Genomic DNA, 21,218 nt, shown 5'->3' on the forward strand with positions numbered 1-21,218 from the left:
TAGTGTAGATTACCAGTCGAAATCGTCCCGATTGCCTGTAGCAGTTTTTGCTCCACTGGTATAATCGCAACACTCGCAACAGGGACTCTTGGCGTGAAAGAACTCAGTCACCTTAAATTAATCAGAAAATACTCCTCGCAGATTCTCATCGATGATTGAAGCAAATTGCTTTTAAAATGGGAGAAGCAACATTACATTTTTTAGGCTCCTCGTTTTTTCCCTCTTTTGAGCGTCTCTGTCTAAAAGATGATTTGAAGCATCTCATGTTCCTCGATATTTACTAATGGTCACCAGTTGCAATCAGTGGCGTGGCGTGCTTTGCGATATATCGATTGTTATGCCATTTAAACCTATGATAAAGAATCGATTATTAAGGTGTTCGCTCCTGTCTATCGATCCTTTTCCATAGGTTTAAATGGCATAACAATCGATATATCGCAAAGCACGCCACGCCACTGGTCACAAGTTGCAATACATCGGGTGAGACGCCGCCGTTCTTATGACTTGTGAGAAATGTTATTTTCAACGTCCCTTGTTCTAAGTTTAAGCTCTAAGTTTCTATAGAGATTTTGAATGATAATTCTTAGTTCATTCTCACCATCAATTAAAATCGTATACTTAACCACGAGGAAAAATAACTAATTAATAGTACGAAAGTAAGAAAGATTTATTTAGCTTCAAGTTTACGTAAAAGAGGACAGAGGAAGAAAGGTATTTTAATGTTTGTAGTAACAAGAAACAGGAGGTACGAATAAAATTAAAATTTTCTGAGCCTACTTTAAAGAGAACTTAATCCTGAAATTCGTGGTTTTTCTAAGCCGATGCTAAGTTCCTTTTACTCTGCTAACACACACTCTACTGCTCAATACTCTCGACTTATTTCTGACGCACTTAATGCGACGTACTCTTATGACTTGAAAATACTGTGGAACTGGGGGACAGGGCCGGATTTACCAATAGGCTACATAGGCTATAGCCTAGGCGCAAACATTTTTGAGAATTTATTAAAAAACGTGACTTATTAAAAAATGTCTATGTTGTGGTTGACAAAGGTGTTTTTTTAAAGGTGAATTTGAACATTTTCCGGACACCTAACATCCTCCCTCTGATCTGGAGAGGAAGGGCGTCTGGAAGGACTCCCCCCCCCCCCACGAGAGCGCCTACATTTAAGGGCGCCACCCTAAATTTAGCCTAGGGCGCTAAAAATGTAAATCCGGCCCTGCTGGGGGATCGTAGCCAGTGCGCACTCCAAGAGAATACATTGAAAAACAATTGGAGAAAATGAAATGACGAAAAAAACAACAAATTGAAAAAAAATTAAATAAAATGACAAAAAACCAATGACAAATGACCGTATGGGGGACTTAACTGTCACAGGTTTAGCAATCCTGCGGACCCCAGCTGGTAGCCCCTGCCTCAAAGGGGGCTTGGAGTTGGTCACCGGCTTTTAGGCGTAGGAATCACCCAAAATGACAAAAAAAAAAAAGAAATCCCCAGTTCCACAATTATTACAGTGCCATACATTTTCCAAAAAGTGCCTAAGAAGGGGGCCGAAGTGGGCGCAAAATCTCGGTTTCCACGATCAAAATGAGCCCATCAAAAAGGGTCATCGATGCGACTGCTGACTGTTGCCAATCAAAATTGTGAGGTGCCCCGAGGTTTAGATCCACATAAATCGCGAGCAGAGTATCGAAATATATTTAATCGATACTCTGCTCGCGATTTGTGTTGATCATAATAAGTAGCGCTCCTCTCAATTGCGATAAGCAAAAAGCACCAGTCGCATCGATGGTCTCATCTTGATCGCGGAAACCGAGCTAAACACAACCGCGCCGCATTTGGAGCGCGGCATGTGCTGCGCCCTAGAAGGAATGCGGCGAACAAGGGTGGAAACCGTCCTCTCTTGAGGTCCAGTTACACGATCAAATTGAGCCATCAAATTGGGCCTCTCATTGGTCGCATTCTGAATGCGACCAATGAGAGGCCCAATTTGATGGCTCAATTTGATCGTGTAACTGGACCTATTGCCCTAGACACACGTTCGAAGTAAAGCTCTAAAGTGGTGGCTCTTAAGCCAAGCGTTGACACCGATGACTTTCGAAGAAGAGCGGGTCGCTCTCCTTTGGAGGTCATCGATGTCAACACTCGGCTAAAAAGCCACCACTTTAGAGCTTCGCCTCGAACGAGTGTCCAGGGCAATCGGTCCAGTTACACGATCAAACTGAGCCATCAAATCGGGCCTCTCATTGGTCGCATTCCTGAATGCGACCAATGAGAGGCCCGATTTGATGGCTCAATTTGATCGTGTAACTGGACCTTTGCCCCAAAATGGAAGTCCCGCCGAACTGGGGTCTCGCCTGCAGGCGCGGATCTCCGCCGAGCTTCGACCGAACTGATTTGAACAGTTCGGTCGAAACTCTGCGGAGATCCGCTCCCGCAGACGAGACCCCAATTGCCCTAGACACACGTTCGAGGCAAAGCTCTAAAGTGGTGGCTGTTTAGCCAGGTGTTGACACCGATGACTTTCGAAGAAGAGCGGGTCGCTCTCCTTTGGAGGTCATCGATGTCAATACTCGGCTGAAAGGCCACCTCTTTAGAGCTTCGCCTCGAACGAGCGTCCAGGGCAATAGGTCCAGTTACACGATCAAACTGAGCCATCTAATCGGGCCTCTCATTGGTCGCATTCTGAATGTGACCAATGAGAGGCCCGATTTGATGGCTCAATTTGATCGTGTAACTGGACCTATTGCCCTGGACACGCGTTCGAAGTAAAGCTCTAAAGTGGTGGCTCTTAAGCCAAGTGTTGACACCGATGACTTTCGAAGAAGAGCGGGTCGCTCTCCTTTGGAGGTCATCGATGTCAACACTCGGCTAAAAAGCCGCCACTTTAGAGCTTCGCCTCGAACGAGTGTCCAGGGCAATAGGTCCAGTTACACGATCAAACTGAGCCATCTAATCGGGCCTCTCATTGGTCGCATTCTGAATGTGACCAATGAGAGCCCCGATTTGATGGCTCAATTTGATCGTGTAGCTGGACCTAATAGCGATTCGCACCTCGCAATTGCGACGCGTGACGAGATCAGCTGGCGCTCTGAACCGAGCCGGGAACGTGTCAGCATACCGCCGTGCCAAACGCGGTGTCTACCTCGAGGAGGTCACAACCTCCCCGAAGATTCGATCCGAAGAACAGGCTGACGCATGTGCCCTGATTGCCGGTTACTCGCAAGTCAGGGCGGGGGCGGGGACTAGGTGGGATCGAAGCGTGGGCGAAGGATGGGATCAGTCCTAGGTTAGCGTGTGATTGGTGTATGTATGTGTGGATACATGATTGGTTGTAAGGTGTCTGATTGGTGTATGTGTGGATGCATGGTTGGTTGCTGTGCGATTGGTGTGTGATTGGAGTATGTATGTGTGGATGCTTTTGGTGTGTGATTGGTGTATGTATGTATTGATGCTAGGCAGGATCGTTGGTTTACGTGTGATTGGTGATGTATGTATGTACGAATGCATGGTGGTGACTTTTGGGACACCCTGTATGTGTGGATGCATGGTTGGTCGGAACATATATTCATGGTATGCATGCATGTAGGTAAAGGGGGGGGGGGGTTGATGGGAGTGGTAAGGGTGAGGTCATATATATTTAGAATAGGGCAGTTTAGGACAGATTTTGGTTCCAGGGGGGAGGGGAGCAGGTGGGATCGGCAGGGGTGACGGGCGGAATCAGTCTTTCCTAGGATTAAGTGTGATTGATTTATGTATGTGTGGATGTGTTGTTGGTTAGATGGTTGTTTGGTTGGTTAGTTGATTGGTGGGTGTGTGTTTGTATGAATGCATGGTGGGTTGGTTGGTTGGTGTGTGACTAGTGTATGAATGTGCATGGTTGGAAGGGTGGTTGGTGTGTGTATGTGTACATATAAGGATGCATGTTTATTTGGTTGGTGTATGTATGTGAGGGTGCATGGTTGGTTGGTTGGGTTGGTTGGTGTGAGATTGCTGTGTGTAAATGTGGTAGCATATTTGGTTTGTTGGCATCCATTCACTGACGACGATTATCAGTTTTACTTTCGCATGTCTTGTTATTTTCTGCTTTTTCCTTTTCTTTTCTGTTTTGAGCCAAAAAAAAAATCCCTGGACGTTTGTCGCCTTTTAGTTGTTACACCCTGTATTTTCCTTGATTTCTTTCATTCCCTCTCTTCTGATCCTTTCTCCAATCTTGCCTTTTATTTTTCGGCAAGTATGCTGGATAGAGAAGTGTATGGTTTTGACTCAAAATTAGTCTATATGGTCTTCACATCTCCCAAAAATTCAAAATGTCTGCAAGTTTTATAATTTTTTATTCTTTACTCTGTGTATACATCGTAAATTTGCATGTGTTAAGTTTAGTATAAGTTAGACTAGTATAGGTACGTATTTATTAAGTTAGCAGTGAAGCTCAGCCAATCTTGCTCGAAATGTGAGATTCCTGTTGAGGCGAAGCATTTCAGACATCAAGACCCCTGAAATATCAGTATCTGTGAATTTAGGATACTTTCTGTCTATTATTAGCATTTTCCTGCGAGGACTCAATTTAGCGGAGAGAGTTCTGCCCCTTTAACTTAAACCTCGAAACAAGGAGAGAGGGAATGTAATATGGACGTATTTCTACCAAACGGAACTATGTGCATTATGACGTAAGCCCTGTTATGCGTATATCCTGATGGGTCTTAGGGCTCATGTCTAACTGCACGTAGTTCCGTTTGGCAGAAATACGTCCATATGGACTCAAAAATGGAAGACAGATTATGCAAGTAGAGACTTAAGTTTGGCGTAGTCGTCAACTTGACTAGAAAGTGACGAAAATGGAATGTGTTTTGCGATTTCAAAGTGCCTTTTTACCTTGCAAGATTACCAGAGAATTAATCGAAATCAGTCTCGAGTGATTGAGTCTGGGATCATTATGTTGTGTCAAATAATAATGGGAAGGGATGATCCGAGGACCGCTTTTAAATTGTGGAACGAGCCAGATAGAGTGATTAAATACCGTACAGAGTAACAGAGAACATAAGATATCCGTACATTATGCCCATCAAAGGCATCAAGTTCATTCAAAATCAGCGCAAAGAGAATTATTTCAATGTTAAAAATGTCTTTCTCTATTAGCAAAAAAGAACGACAAAGTGTGTTCAGTCCCAAGCATGTCGATTAAAAAACGATCGATGCATGGAAAGGGGATTATCTGAGAGACGGCTTTAAACCGTAAGTTGAGTGAGAAAAAATGATGCAATATCGACTTGAGAGCATTAAAAAAAGACCCTCACGTTTGCCAGAGGCAGCAACTTCACTCTGAAATAAGTGGAAAGGGAATGATCTGAAAGACTGCCTTAAAACTAGGATATCTGACTTTGCAAGGGGTGATCCAAAATAGCCGAGCAAAGACAACGGAAACCTCAAATGGAAAGGGGATTATCTGAGAAACGGTTTTAAACCGTAAGTTGAGTGAGAGAAAATGATGCAATATCGACTTGAGAGCATAAAAAAATACCCTTACGTTTGCCGGAGGCAGCAACTTCACTCTGAAATAAGTGGAAAGGGAATGATGTGAAAGACTGCCTTAAAACTAGGAGTTCGACGGAGTCGTCAAATTAATTGAAAATCAAAGGAAAGGGGTTGATCAAAAATGGCTTGAGCAGCGAGATAAGCAAAAATGATAATCTGACTTTGCAAGGGGTGATCCAAAATAGCCGAGCAAAGACAACGGAAACCTCAAATGGAAAGGGGATTATCTGAGAAACTGCTTTAGACCGTAAGTTGAGGGAGAAAAAATGATGCAATATCGACTTGAGAGCTTAAAAAAATTCCCTACGTTTGCCAGAGGCAGCAACTTCACTCTGAAATAAGTGGAAAGGGAATGATCTGAAAGACTGCCTTAAAACTCGGAGTTCGACGGAGTCGAATAGCCGAGAACTTGATTGAAAAACAAAGGAAAGGGGTTGATCAAAAAATGGCTTGAGCTGCGAGATAAGCAAAAATGATAATCTGACTTTGCAAGGGGTGATCCAAAATAGCCGAGAACTTGATTGAAAAACAAAGGAAAGGGATTGATCGAAAAATGGCTTGAGCTGCGAGCTAAGCAAAAGTGATAATCTGACTTTGCAAGGGGGGATCCGAAATAGCCGAGAACTTGATTGAAAAACAAAGGAAAGAGGTTGATCAAAAAAATGGCTTGAGCTGCGAGATAAGCAAAAATGATAATCTGACTTTGCAAGGGGTGATCCAAAATAGCCGAGAACTTGATTGAAAAACAAAGGAAAGGGGTTGATCAAAAAAATGGCTTGAGCTGCGAGATAAGCAAAAATGATAATCTGACTTTGCAAGGGGTGATCCAAAATAGCCGAGCAAGACAATGGAAACCTCAAACTGTCGATGACTTTGCCTGAAATTCTTCGGAAAGGGAATGACCAGAAAAATTGCATTTGAAGTAAATGATTGGCAGAAAGAAACATCGGAATTTCGAAGACAGACCTTCATGTTCGTCTAAAAACTATTCAGAGATGATGTGTAGGAAATAATCGGATTAAGTTCCTAAAAGTTCAAAATTGAATTTAAAACATATTTTGAACCGCATCAGGATGTGAAAAATTAGCTCTTTCTTGCGTTATGCACTGCATTTTTAATTTTTTTCCTCCTAAATTTGGCACTGTTAAAAGCTTTGACGGAGTCAAAACCTCATCGATCGATTGATTGAAATGTTTCATTGAAATTAATGTGCCTAATAATTTACTTCTTCCAAAGCTAAGTATCACTCAATTTAAAGCTCCGTATGCCATTGTTGAATGCACCCGTGCCTTTTTGAAAGGTGCACTCTCATGTTCATTTTTTTTTTTTTTTCTTTCATGAATCGTCAGAACATGCTCGCATTGTTTATTGCCTTGTACGAATGCACGTATACCCAATATTTTTACTATGATGTAATTCACGATAATTTCTTAGCCTACGTTTTTATTTGATTGATTTGAACTATTTAAATGTAAACGCATCTGAATTGGATAGAATTGAAATCGGAGAAGTAGATACTTCTCATTTCTTTTCCGATACATATTTTGCCGATTTATGCTTGTAATCAATTCGCATGTACCAGTTTTTTCAGTGCGCGATTCAGCCCTAGTGATGTGTCCCGGAGTGAAGTGCTTTCAGCTTGGAGTCGGGCAAATGGATAACCTTATACCGGTATGTATCTCAAAATCATGCATTCTTTCAATTACCTTGTATGGTACGGCCCCATAGTCTGACAAGAACGTGAGACAATATCCGATGATGGGACCATTTTTACGAAAAGGATCTGTTGTTGTCTATACGAAAAAAATGGTCGGTGCGGTTGACAAAACCTTCTGATCATAAGGCTCCTGCACTTTTTTTGTTTATACCTGCAAAAATTTTCTGTGGTGAGAACAGTACTTCGGTCGTGAGCACAGAGTACTCTGTCGGACAGAGTCTGTCCTCGTAACGGAAACTTCTGTGGCTGTAACAAAGAAAGTGGAGAAGTCCTATGAACTGAACTATTTTGTTCAGTGTTGTTGTTTAAATAAAGGCGGACTGAGCTCTGTGACTTTCGCCTTTATTTCGACGAGCATGCACTAAAAGATTTTATGTGATGAAATAATCGCATCTGGAGGTACATCTCTGCGAGCACTTTGCGCTTCATGGATTAAACACTTCGTCGTTTCCAATTAGAAGCCAGTGGCGAGGAGTGAGTGATCGATTATCGATTTTTCCCCTTTAAGGCTACGGTAAAGACGCGACATTGCGTTGAAGTACGCATAGTTTATAATGACCATTAAAACCGATGGAATTTTCGCGGATATGCCGCGATTTTCGATATGGGCGCGTGATTTCTCAATTTTTTGTTAAAATTTCGCCGTGAAAATCGCGCTTTCTCCGTGATACCAACTTGAAAAGCGCTTAACTTTCTAGTATTCCACGAATTCGACAGTAGAGTCGCGTATTTCACGCGATATCAAGCTACAAATCGCGTCAATTCTCACTTTCACCCGTAAGAAAGGAAGCGAGCAACTATTCGAACTCCGGAGTAGGCATGTGGTATCACGCGAAATTGAAGGGAAATCATAGCTTTTTGACTATCCCAAGTTACCGACCTTCGTGTATATCATACTCGCATCTATTTAAAAATCATGTATTTTTCGGTCAAAGTAACTTGGAAATTATCTGATCTTCTCTGATCCTAATTAATCGCAAGAAAATTTTCGCAAAATTCTCGATGATGAGATGGATTGCATTTTGCAAAAAGGAACCACTAGCATTGCAATGATGCTAAGATTGTGCAACTTCATCTTTTGCAATAATATTGCGGAAATCGTGAAAAACTATGAAATTTAGATGGTAATTTTTGTTTTGAATATACAGTTTTCAGCGAGTAAAGTAGAAACTATTAATGGATAATCGGGGTTTTCCTCCAAGACAAAAGAAGTTGCACAATCTTAGCAACATTGCAATGCTAGTGGTTCCATTTTGCAAAATGCAATGCAGATGAACCATCGTGTAATATTTCATGATATGACTAAACCCATAGAAAAATGGCGTACTTACTGTGATATTAAGTTCAGTATATTGTAAAACCTCACTTTTTGTAGAAATCGCGCAATGAATCTGCCTTTTTCAATCATATTCGAATGATTTTCTTTTATTTACACTTTACTTCTCCATCCAACCAACCACCAAGGATACGATTTTCTGGGAATAAATAATTGTGATGTCCTCTCTGTATAGTAGTAGTAGTAGATATCCAGCAATTAAGCAGTCCTTCCAGAAATTCTTTCTGGAGATTTCATCGCCGTTTACTTTACTTTTGCAAAACTTTGCTATTTTTTTATGCAGATAATAATCTTTCATTTGCCTTTTTCTTCTTTTCCAGCGTTTCCTGCTTTACCGGCTGCCAACTGCTAATCGGTATGTAACTATATTTTTATCGTTACTCTCTAATTGTATTAAGTTTGTAGAGGTGGAGGGTGTTAAGTATAAAAATTTTCTTGGACAAAAATTCGATTGCGAGAGTAAAGGGGTAAACCAAAAAGTAGAACGAGCCCCTCTACTTTTTTATTACATCAAAAATTCGACAGCTGCAAAATCAGAAAAATTAAATGAATGATGACGAACGTCCGCAAATATACAAGCAGGAGACACGGACAAAAATGAAATTGCTGATTTAACAATTATGTTAGTTTGAAAAAGTATGTCCGGCGTGTCTCAATGTAGATTTTACAATAAATAAATGCTAATTTAACCACACACCAGGGTTAAATTAGCTTTCCTTCATTGTAAGATGTAAATTTGAAACATGTCGGACATATCTGTCAACAATTTAATTGTTAAATCAGCAATCCATTTTTTTCCGCAGAGAACCTCAGTTCAAGTGAAACCACCCAAGTCTTCAGTCATGTAACGCTGAAAAAAGTTTTTCTAGAGATATTATTTTGACTTAAAGAGTCGGTTTCTTGTCGAATCGAATCAAGCCTTTTCGAGAAAAATGGGAAAATTCGGAATTCTGAGCAATTTTGGGGGGGGGGGAAGGTTTGGGGAGGGCTTGCTCCCTCCAACCACGGTAGGATTCGCGTTAACAAAAAAATCTTATTCTATTAGTCGAGAGCTTCAAAAAAACCACCATCTTCAAAATTACCGCGAGGGGGGAGGGACCCCTTGCCGGCCCACGATCTGTATGTTTTTCTTGAAATTATCTAGAAATAGTGGATTCATATTGAAAAATGTATTCCAGTTACTAAAACTCTGAAATTAAACTGATTTATTCCATTACAAATCGAACTAGAGGACTCCGCCCCCTGGCCGCTACGCGGCCCGACCCCGGGGCGCTACGCGCCCCCAAAGGCCGCTTTTCCCTCTTCTTACTCCCCTTCCTCACATCGTCCATCGAGCGTCTTAAGAATGGTTTTATTAGAATAGAGGATATCTGGGAGAGTCAAGAGCACTGAGAATCACGAAGAAAGATAGAGAAGTTGCCTACGCTCAAAATGAAGGCGTTTTAAGCCCTTAGTAATATTACGTTCTCCAGCGGGTATTAGAACTAGAGTTCTAAATTCGCTAAGGAGTTTAAGTGCGTATTCTATTCCCCGCCTCTGACTTTTGGTTTTCTCCCTACTTATACTCGAACATTTTTAAAAATTAGTTTACCCGGATGTTTCAAAAGTCTGCGATATATCACATCAATTCGTTCCATAACTTCAGCTACTTGTCATTTTTTTCGAATTTGCTGATCGCACTTCTGTTGTCATGAGACTGAAGAATTCATGTACCGAATTTTACAAAGAAGTTCAACGTATAAAGGCAGGGTTTTTTCAGAGGAAAAATATCTCATTGCAGTTTCGATATCAGTATCGAGTGAGATATTTTCCCTCTGAAAAAACCACGCCTTTATTACGTTGAATTTTTTTGTCAAATTTGGTACATGAATTCTTCAGTCTCATGACAACGGAAGTGCGATCTGAAAATTCGAAAAAAATGACAAGTAACTGAAATTATGGAACGAATCGATGCGATATATCGCACGTCGGTCTGACACAAAAAATGCGTCCGTCGAATCACCTCAATGGCACAATATACAAAATGAGGCTTTGATTGATTTAGTGTTTTGACGAAAAAATCAGAATTACGGGCATGCATAGTTAAAAAGAAATATTCCAGTGATATGAGTAATAACTTTTGAATGTATTACATAAATTTGAATGCATGAGGTGAGAGGAGTGTTTTCGTCCGTGAATGCCTCGTGGCCAAGTTCAACTTTGTAGGACACTTTGTCTCGTCGTCCTGTCGATCAATTTGACACCTTGTTCGAATTTTGGTTTCAAAACATTTTGTGACGGTAAATGATGCACCGACATTCTTTTGACCTACGCCTAAATTTGTAATGTATTTTCACTGCTACAGCTAGTGAGAGTGTTTATTCACCGTCTCCAATATATCATTTTGACGTTTACGGTATAAACATGTACTTGAATTTCTGGCGAAGCCTAGAAAATGCTACGCTCTTGTAGGACAGATTTCAGCATTCCGCTTCAAAAGAAAGCCTATAAACAATTAACATTTTCGTCACGTGCAGCAGCTAAGTTTACTTTGCACAGGAAAAATGTATTATCATACAAAAAAATGAATGTTTGTGTCTAATGTATATCTTACACACTCGCTGTCTCTCTGATTATTTTGACACTTATGGTTAAGCACAAGGGGAAAGTGGGTCAAGCCTTCACCCTCCACAATTGCTCAATTCGCGCAGTTTTACGGTATTTTCGTTTCAAATGTTCTCCCTTCTTACTGATGGGTTGTTTTAATCATAGAACAGCGAAAATTGATTGAAATTTATTAAATACCAGTTTATTAGTGCAAGCGGTTTTTAGCTAGTACGGAGGAATATTTAATTGACAGCGGGTATAGATTCCTGAGATCTCACATTTTTAGGCCGTTCAGCCTAATAACAGGCACGGTGGTTAATAAAGTGAAAAAGTGTGGCGAATTTCAGATATTGACTCCAAGTTGCTACTTTTAAAAGTGATTGCAATTTCCATCATTGAGGTCATTCATTTTATCTTCTTTTATTCAAAAGTCAGGATCGTCCTCAAGACTGCTTTATTAAATCGATTTGAGTCATCTTTTGCTTGAAGAGTATAAAGCTTAAGTCTTGTTTGGAAGTATACTTTTCGACTTCTTTCTTCGATTTTTCAACATCAGTTATTTGTTCCTGTTGTACCTGCTGTTGGTAGGGTTCCTGCTGTTGCTCATTGTTTGCCGAATATCATTTGATGATGTGCCGCAATAAAATCGAGGTTAATATCCTCCACAGACATTCTTAAAATATTTATTTTGCGTCCAAAAAACTAAAAGTGAGGCCTCGTCTCTAGAATTTTTCAAACTGGTAGGTAGCATCGACGTTTTCAAGTCACTACCGACTATTTTACAATGTCAGTACTAAAGTTTTTTCTTGAGATTCTCTTGCTCTCACGCTGGGTAGGATTCAAACCAAGTAGTTGTTCCCATCTTGAGCAAACAGCCACCAGTGAATGGTACCCACCATACTCATTCCTTTTCCGCGCGTGCCAAAATATGGTTGACAGATCAGATCAGAAGTTACTCTATGCGGTAGAACTGAGTTCGGATCCTTTGCTCTTGCACTTAATTCAACACTTGCACCAGACGCACATTCAAACTATTGTGATATCCGACAGTGGCAAATTGACAAGGTCAGTCTCTCATCACGTCAAAAACATGATCTTCAACGTCAATGATTTCGATGAATTATTGAGTTTTATTTTGGATTCAGCCTCTCAGCAGGAACCGATCGGGATAAACATCATAAATTCAACAGATTCTGCAGATCGTCGAACTGACCGAGAGCCACCTGTAAAAAGTTTCTTTTCGCGCAGTTGTATTAGAGTTGACACATATTTTCTCTGGTCAGGAGAGGGGAAAACCTGTGACAAAACAATAGACATATCATCCGCTGAACTCATGGACAGCTCTCTTCCTAGTGATTCAGTTTTCAATGCAACGCGTGGTCTCTACGTGAATAAAATTTGGAATTCCCAAAATAATCTGATTTTCTTTTTGAAAAATTTATGCCGTAATTGCAGTAAGCCAAACGCCGAACCTCTGCGCAATGCAAAATATCGTCAATTTGCAAATGAAATTATCGGTAATCGTAAAATGGATCTGTTTGACACTATGATTTTCTGCTTTAGATTTTTTTGGCGCTTTTTCAGAGGGCAAAAAACGATTATTTGTCATCCTCGAGGTTGTGAAAAGTATGACCCGTTTACAGAAAACCTTATCTCCTTTACGGATGAAAACGATGAGAATTTTTTCGACTTTTCTTGGATAAATATGCACAGAAAACCTATGAAGGTTTACATAGAATATCCCCGCTCAGGTGGGCTCAGGGAAGTAGAATTGGTTTCCTGGGAACGCTTGAAGTTATTTCATGAGATTGCCGTTGAAAACCTCGCTAAATCAGTTAACTGTAGTCCAAACTTTGACGTAATAGGCGGAAGTGCAGTTTATGAGTATTACTCTGAAGAAGAAGCAGATTTAAGATATGGCGTCGACTTACACTTATTTGGGACAAGAGTAAATGTAAGTGGATCTGATCTCGAAAAAACCGACTTTTTTGTGAGTGTTGGAGCTGGCGCTATCTGTATTGCCGTACCACACAGTGGCTTTATGTCGCAAGGGTTGGTCATTTTCAAAAGTTTTACTCCGATTGTTTGGATTTTTACTTTGATCACCATCTTTATTTTTAGCTTATTTCAATACTTTCTTCAGTACTCACAGTGTGAACTTTTCAATCGACTCTACTCCGAGGCGCAGAGGGATGATTTTAGAGGCACATCGTCGATCTTGATTGTCTACGCATATTTTGTTTGTGGAAGTCCTCCCTCCCTAAATTCGGGCCATTTGGCCACGGGGAAGATCCTTTTTTCGATATTCAGTTTCTCGACTCTCATCATTTCAACAGCTTTTTTGAGTAGCATGACAACGTTACTTAGCAACCGGGTGTTATATCCTGAAATTGACTCTTTGCGGACACTGGACGAGTCTGATCTTCTAATAGAAACATTTAACAATCCAGAGGTGGACAGTTCCTTTTTTGAGAATCATGACTGTTCAGAGTCATTGAAAGCAAAATTAGTTAACAATTACGTTTTCTATATCAAGGAATTATATAAAACAACATTTCCTATGGCGATAGCACTCACAAATATGTCGGAGGTGAGGAGGAATTTCTCTATAACAGATGAATTTGTCTTTAATAATTGGTGGGTAAACATATCGAATGTTATCCTTTCGCAATTCACCTCGAATGCCTTCCTTGTGGGCCTGCCCTTTATGTCAAATCCTAGAAAAAATATTCTCATAAAGCTTCGCATTAACGCTGAAGCGTTGGACTACCATTTGGTTAAAGAATGCCTCATGATGTATCCTTTAGCCCTGTCGACGCCGAAAAATTCATTTTTATACGATAAACTCAATCGAGTTATCGCTCATTTGCTGGAGACTGGACATGCTAACAGGGTTTTGGAGGATACTTCGGGCGATTTCGTGAGGTGGGAAAATTCATCTGCGACGGAGGAGGATGGTGAACCGCGGGCATACGATATAAACGACCTGCAGTCAGCTTTCATCGCCCTGATTATAGGCTTATTCTTAAGTTTTCTTACCTTTGTAGGAGAGCTTTTGATCGATTTCTTTCGGAACTTTTTCCATGTGAATTTTCTCAGGCGGATCAATATTCTTCGAACGAGACAGGTTTCAAATGCCTGGCCTTTTTGAAAAAGGAATGATTTGGAGGCATCCCAGAAACAATAAGGCATAAAATTAAAGGGCTATTTCGAGAGGTTTTTTTCTCCGTGTATGAGCGAATTTTTTAAAACATCGCGATTTAGATCCGTGGTTTAATAGTTTCACCATCGATACAGCGCCTCCCTGAGGAAAGGTGCTCATCAAAGAATGACCATGAATCAGAGACTGCATATGATATGCTTCGATAGCTCATAAAGGCACGTATCACGTCAAGTGTCGAGAGGCCGGATCGATTCATCGCGGGCACTGGCTTCAAATCTGAATGGGATTCCCTTTCTTTTGTTCTGCGATCAGAATTCAGGTAGTCGGATGGGACGGGCCGGCAATGCGGTTGAAATCTTGACATTTGAGGGATCGATCCGGGGGTGATCATTAGATCCTGAGTTAAATACCATTGCCCGGCAATGATATACGAAATCCAGTCTTTGGAGTTAACTAGCCGGCCCCGGCAAGTTCGCTCAACCTATCCGATATTTGAATTTCCCGCGTAAATCAGACTACCGCTACCTCGCTGCGCGGCGCTTCCATTCCTACTGCGTTATCTATTCTAACTATTATTACAATCCTACTATTTTTCTCCTTCTTCTCCTTCTTCTTCTTCTTCCTCCTCCTTCTCTTCTTCTCAAATGATCTTCGCATCGAGAAACTCGTAAATTTTAAACAGACAATTACAAGAAAAATTGTTTAAAAGTAGTTCTAATAAAGCCCTTTTTAGTGTGCAATTTTGAACCATTATATCAATAATTGAAATTACATCAGTAAAGAAATTGAAACATGTGACTTTACTGTAACTTTTTACTTAATCTGGTTTTAACCAGAATTGAAAGAATTGAAAGAAAAAAATCATAATAATGCTTCAAACACGGGAGGCTTCTTTTTCAGAGATCTATTATGTAAAAGTCCTGAAGCATTTTTCCTTTAAAAATATACCAAAAGTGTTATTCTAATTAATACTTCTTGACAAATTTTTTAAGAGTTTGTGAAAAAAGCTTCACGTATTCGCTTTTACTAGGTCAAATCATCTTCATAGTGTTGTTTATACTTTTGATTGTAGAAGTGTAGAACCCTCCTCTCTACCCTGACCGCATTTCGGAATTATTGGTTTTAATTTATTGGGAAGAAAAGTCTCATCGATATTTCCTGCGAAAAATTTGACAGAGCCTAGGGGAAAAAAAATTCTTGTTTTAGAAAAGATACCGGTAGGTTTGCGTTTCTTCTTTCTCCCGACTTGTAGATTCACATACATGTGAAACAAAACTTTCGTTGCGAACACAGAAATTAAAAGTTTTCTTTTACAATGAAGTGCGCGGAGGAATAAAACCTTACACCTCCATCACTTAATCACCTTTCTCAATACGCTCCTTGTCACTGTTACCTCGCGTCATTTTCGGGTTATTTCCCCGGCCTAATTATACCCACAATAATAGTACTACTCCCTTTAATATATTAAGTACCATCCCCGAGATTTCAGCCACTTCCGAAAATGATGATTCATTGGAGCCTTTGAGTTAATAGATCACGATATTGCTTTTCAGTACCCACAGGTGCGGTGATTAATGTGTGTCAACGTGATGGGCCGTTGACAGCAAAGAGGGCAGTAAGTGCCAAAATGAAGTTTTGGTAAAACGGGCTCGGAGGCATGTTACCGGAAAATTTTATTACAGAAGCCTCCGTTTTTTCTCAAATTATCACGAATCGTCCGAAAGATTCCTAGAGATCGTTTGGATGATTAAAAATCGACTGATTTAATTTCCATTACATAAAAAGGGTATTTTTCATTTTCATGCTAGGTTATTGTTAGGCAAGACAGCCGTAAGTGCTATCTTCTGCATGCTTTCGTGGTTGCGTTTTGGACGCACAACAAACACATTTTCAGGTTAGAAATTGGCAGAAGAGGGCGGCACTTTACTGGAAAGCACTGTTCTCATTGGCTCTCATGCATCTACGGCTGTCTTGAAAAAAAACTGTGTCATTTTTTGTGCACTTACGGCTTTTACATACGTCTCGTTTTCATTAAATTAGGATGAATTTTGCTGTTTTAGCTGTCTCAGTAATTTCATCTAAAAGAATTTAGACGAATTTTGAAGAAAACTCGATTTCGAAAATGTTGCACTTACGGCTCTCTTCGCTATCACGGCAGAACTGCTACCTTGCCTGAAACTACGTCATTTTTTGCGCACTTGCGGCTTTCTCATATGTCTCGTTTCCATGAAAGTAAGATGAATTTTGCTATTTTAGCTATTTCTGTGATTTCATCTAAAATGGATTAGACGAATTTTTAAGGAGCCTTGATTTCGAAAATTTGACCCTTACTGCTCTCTACGCTATGACAGCAGTGAGGAGAGCGTTAGACAATTTTGTTTTTACATCTTAAAGGATTGGGGCCCACGTCACTAAAGCTAGGTAAGCGGGGAGGGGGAGGTTCGGAAACTCCGAGTTCAGCGTTACGTATTTTCTGAACAATCCCTAATCGCACAGTGATCAAATACACACAATTTTGGCGTTAATAGTACCACTGAGACTATTTCATGGCCCAAGAAATGTGCAAGAGAAACTGTAGACGCACTTCCCTCTCGACGGCGATACCATATTAAATAAATCAGCAAAAGCGTATTAAATCGTAGATTATGACATTTTCTCTTTATTTTCTCATGGTGTAGTATTTTGATCGAATTTTTCGCTTCACAAAAAATCTATCAGACGGGTCCTCCATCAGATCAGCCCTCCGCCCCCATTACCGGACGTGATGCACTTATCTCTGAAATATCGAGGCATATCATATCGACGGCTAAAGTGTGACAGCACGTATCTCCATCGCGGTGTCTTCGCTTATAATTTATTTTTTTAAGGAGGAACAAGTCAGCTTCATAGCTTGATATCCATACAGAATATCCAAACAACAGAGAAAAAAATTAAAGAAGTTTTGTTAAAATTACGTTGACTATAAGTTTACAAGAAAAAAATAATGTATGACTGAGAGTCTAGAATCTCGCAAACAGATATATGCGGTCTCGCACTTTAGGCATCGATATGTAGTCTCTGAGCAGGTGAACACAGAACAATAACAAATCTTAACTTAATTTATGTCTGGCAAACGACTAAAATATACAAAATTTGTGGTTGATCGCACAGCCAGTCCTTGGTTGATTTTTCTTAAACCATCGAGTTCAACGTGAGCTGCCTATTAGAAATTAGAATACACGTCAGCACATGACACAAATTCGTGGATTTTCCTCTTTTTCGACAGTTTTTTTAAACAATAATTTGAGGCAACTCTTTTTTTCGAGAGCTTTTTCTGTTCATATTTTCTTCTTGCGCTTAATTTGAAGTTTTTGCCGGTACTGGATCACACAATTATTCAAATATTTTTTTCTTGTTATTTTACTCTATATTATAGCTCAAGAGCTTGAGGAGGCAGCATATTTTCTGCGACAGAAAGATTTTTAGGTATATTCCCCGACAGCTAAAATGGCAGTTCAAATTTGGATTAAAATGCACGATTTGGCTATGCAAGGACGATGCATCGCTTGGCTAACATAGGTGCGTAACTGCACATTGAAATGAGCCCGAAAAAGCTTTGAAATGTATGGAAGACAGGGTTCATTGTAGAGTGCAATTACGCCCATATGTCAGGTAGGTGACGATATGCATCCCTTCAACAAATGACAGTGGCCGGCTGCTCATGTGTCAGTTTGTGCATTTAATTCCGCATTCAACCGGCCAGTTTGGCCTTTTAATTCCAGGCGAACAGCCACCAGCCCTCGATTGCTGAACGAGAGCTAGACTTGGCCGAAATCTGGTCAGACGCCACCCTGGAAAACCCGTACGCGCGGTGGGCAATTGAGTCAAATGATCTTTGTCGCGACCCTTTCTCCGTGGCCCGTGGCACCGATCCCGCATACATTCCTCTTTCACTTTTAACTTTTCCTTTCCGTGTTTCCGTCGATCTTGATGAAATGACGGCCGCGAAGCAGTATGAAGTCCTGCCTCTCCTCTAATTGACGACGCGCTCGTGGACCATCCTCGATTTTATAGTATGTTCAATCTTTGGGCTCAATTTGGCGACTTGGTTGGTCAAGTCAAGGGGCCTGCGACAGAGCGACGGATTTTGCATCGCATGATCGAGAGATCAGGAATTCAGTTATCTAAGTTTAAAGAAATATTTTACTGATAATCATTTGCGACAGATCTTGGTTATTATAAAGATAGTTTATTTCATTTTAATAATTTTGACAACTTCTCAGGGAATGGAGGGGGCGCGGTGCGTGACTCATTTTATTAAATTACATCACGTGGAAGTATTAGTGACTCTCATTCACATGTTGTGTAAAATCTCATGGTATTACCCGCTGAATCGATGACTGATGATAAGTAATTTTCGGGAAGATGGTTTCATGGAGAAAAATGATTATTAGCGGTGTCTGAGGAGTATCTTACAAGCAATTTTTGTATTTTTCGTTTCCGCAAAGTATGTTTCTTGAGAATTTGCCATAGTCTGTTATATGAATCGAAGATTTGTTTTGGCTGTCGATTAATATGCAGATATGTTTTGGCTATTGTTTGGCTGTTAATTTTTGCTTAAAAAATCACTGGCTGATTCCTCAAAAATATACCGCAGTATTTTGTATGTATATGACAAGTATGCTAAATTGACAGGCAAGACTGCAACAAATTCTAAAAATTTTGAAAAGCCCGGCATCCGGCGGCGGGCAAAATGGGCCAAAGCCAAAACCCCTATGCGCCCAACTTGATTCGCGAAGAAAGCAGTTTTTCACTTTGATGCTTGCTGTAAGTGATGATCATTAATGCCTAAGGACAGGGATACGTAAGTTTCGGTACAGGTTTTGTGGACCCTAGCGCGATAACAGAAGGCAAATTCACAGATTATTGAGAAGCCCAATTTATGGCTCTTAAGCTGGCCAACTGATGAAGTATAACAAAACTCAAATCGATATGGAATCTGGCCCGAATATGGATCCCTCGGCGTGACCTTTGCTTTGTATTCCAATGTATCAGCCAGAGCTGAATATTCACCGTCTCAGTCGTACACTGATACTCATATTAAAGGTTCTCTTTAATGAAAATGTTGTCGAATATTTGGACTGCATTTTGCAATTTGGAACTATAAATTCTGCCTCTTCTGGAAAAACACGTATGTGCTTAGGGAAACTACTGGCACATACGTTATTTTTAAACCGGGCTAGAATTTATAGTTCCAAATTGCAAAATGTAGTCCATTTGACTTTGATATATATCCATGCAGAATAGTATGGGCCCAGTGCTAATCTACAATGCACTATTCTAGATTCCCGATACTAACAGATCAGGGCACTTTTTTAAGTGCTTTCTTTCCCATTTGAAAAAACCCAATGACGTTGCAAAACGAGGTGTTAAGGTCATTGAAGACTAAAAGTGAATTTCAAGTGAGGATGGTGGGTATTTTCAATGCAACCTGTTAAAGATTATGGAGAGAAGTTCCCCCACTACAAAAGTCAAAGTTGCTCTTGGTTCTCGAAAAAAAAGGGATTTTCAAAAATCATGAAGATATTTTGTAGCTTCCGTGTGCGTCAATGTACGTGAGAAAATGCTGAAAAAATTCCTCTCTTGAGGTGATGTTTATCATTACTGAAAGTAGGCACCGAATGACGGAAAATCATGAATGCTACCTAGCTTGTTGGGCTTACCTATTTTGTTGTGAGCCCAATTGAGAGATTATACACTAGGCTCGTTAAAAATCTGAGAAATTTTTCGTTGCCGTCACGTAAAAGTTCGTAAAGAAGTGCACCGGAACACAATTCTCTGTTTTCGTGGGAATTTTGAATCATCACTCAGAGTGAGCACCAAAAGCGAAAAATTGCTTAATTTTGCGAATCACGTTGAACGCATAGAATTTTCAGCCTACTTCATTGGTCGAGGTTTTGTCAACAATTTGAGAATTTTTTGGTCGCCTTCCAGTAAGATTAATCAAAAAAAGTTTTGCCCGAACACGCAATTGTGTCTGTCTAATCAGCGTCGTAGGCACATAACAGACGATAGCAAATCGTAAAGAAATCATAATTTGCGGAATCGCAATGAGCCAACATTCCCCCCCCAAAAAAAACCCTGAGACTCTCAAAAATGATGTTAAAACCATTCTTTTTCTGTGAGGTCCTCCGGAAAAGACATCAATTCAAGGGGAAAATTAGAAAATTTGAGTAAGTGGAAGATATTGCCGCTCCTCGGGCGGAAGGGCGTAACTCAATTTCCTCGTGAGCTGCGGTTCACATATAAGTTCATGCTTTCTGGGGCTCATATAGAAACCGAGGTACACCCTAACGTCAAAGAAGCGACGCTATAAACAACCCAAAAGTTGGTCAATACAACAGTGGTGAGACATTGTAAATGGAACTCATGCCTCTAAAGGACTTATCAATTGTCACTAGCCCAATATCAAAAAACAGCAACGGCAACGGTCTAGCCAGAGATTTGGAATTGGATGAAGATGGAGTTTCCAATCGACATCCTCTCATCAGTCATTAGGGGATGAAAGTAATGTGCGAACAATGTGAATGGCAACACGGCAGGCTCCTCGCCGATACCCTTCGCATTCGCACCGCGGCAAGGCTCCATTCAGCCTGCGTCGCTTCCCGTTCCCAGAACTGCTCCTTGCACCGGGGTAACTAAAGTATAAGCTCAAGGAAAATTTTTTGTTTCTCATTTTCTGGGATTAACTTTTCTCAATGTATTCGGATTCTGCATAAAATTTCAATCAAAGTGATATAAAAAAAAATCCAAAAAGTCAATTATTCACCCAGGAGAAAAATGTTTGGTATTCTGAATATTTATGAGGAGAGCAAATCAATTAATTATCAGAACTAAAGCTG

At 40.3% G+C, this 21,218-nt stretch overlaps 1 protein-coding gene across 1 annotated transcript in view; it reads left to right on the forward strand.

Moving 5' to 3' along the window:
• Ephrin (ephrin) overlaps positions 1-21,218 on the forward strand; it is a 369,067-nt gene that overhangs the window by 11,923 nt on the left and 335,926 nt on the right. The window contains exons 2-3 of the mRNA XM_019053854.2: positions 7,118-7,206; positions 8,909-8,943. Of these exons, the coding sequence (XP_018909399.2) occupies positions 7,147-7,206; positions 8,909-8,943 (95 nt within the window). The 5' untranslated portion in view covers positions 7,118-7,146. The remainder of the gene's footprint in view (positions 1-7,117; positions 7,207-8,908; positions 8,944-21,218) is intronic.

The sequence above is a fragment of the Bemisia tabaci genome, chromosome 6 (assembly GCF_918797505.1).
Source record: "Bemisia tabaci chromosome 6, PGI_BMITA_v3".
In the NCBI taxonomy this organism is placed as follows: domain Eukaryota; kingdom Metazoa; phylum Arthropoda; class Insecta; order Hemiptera; family Aleyrodidae; genus Bemisia; species Bemisia tabaci.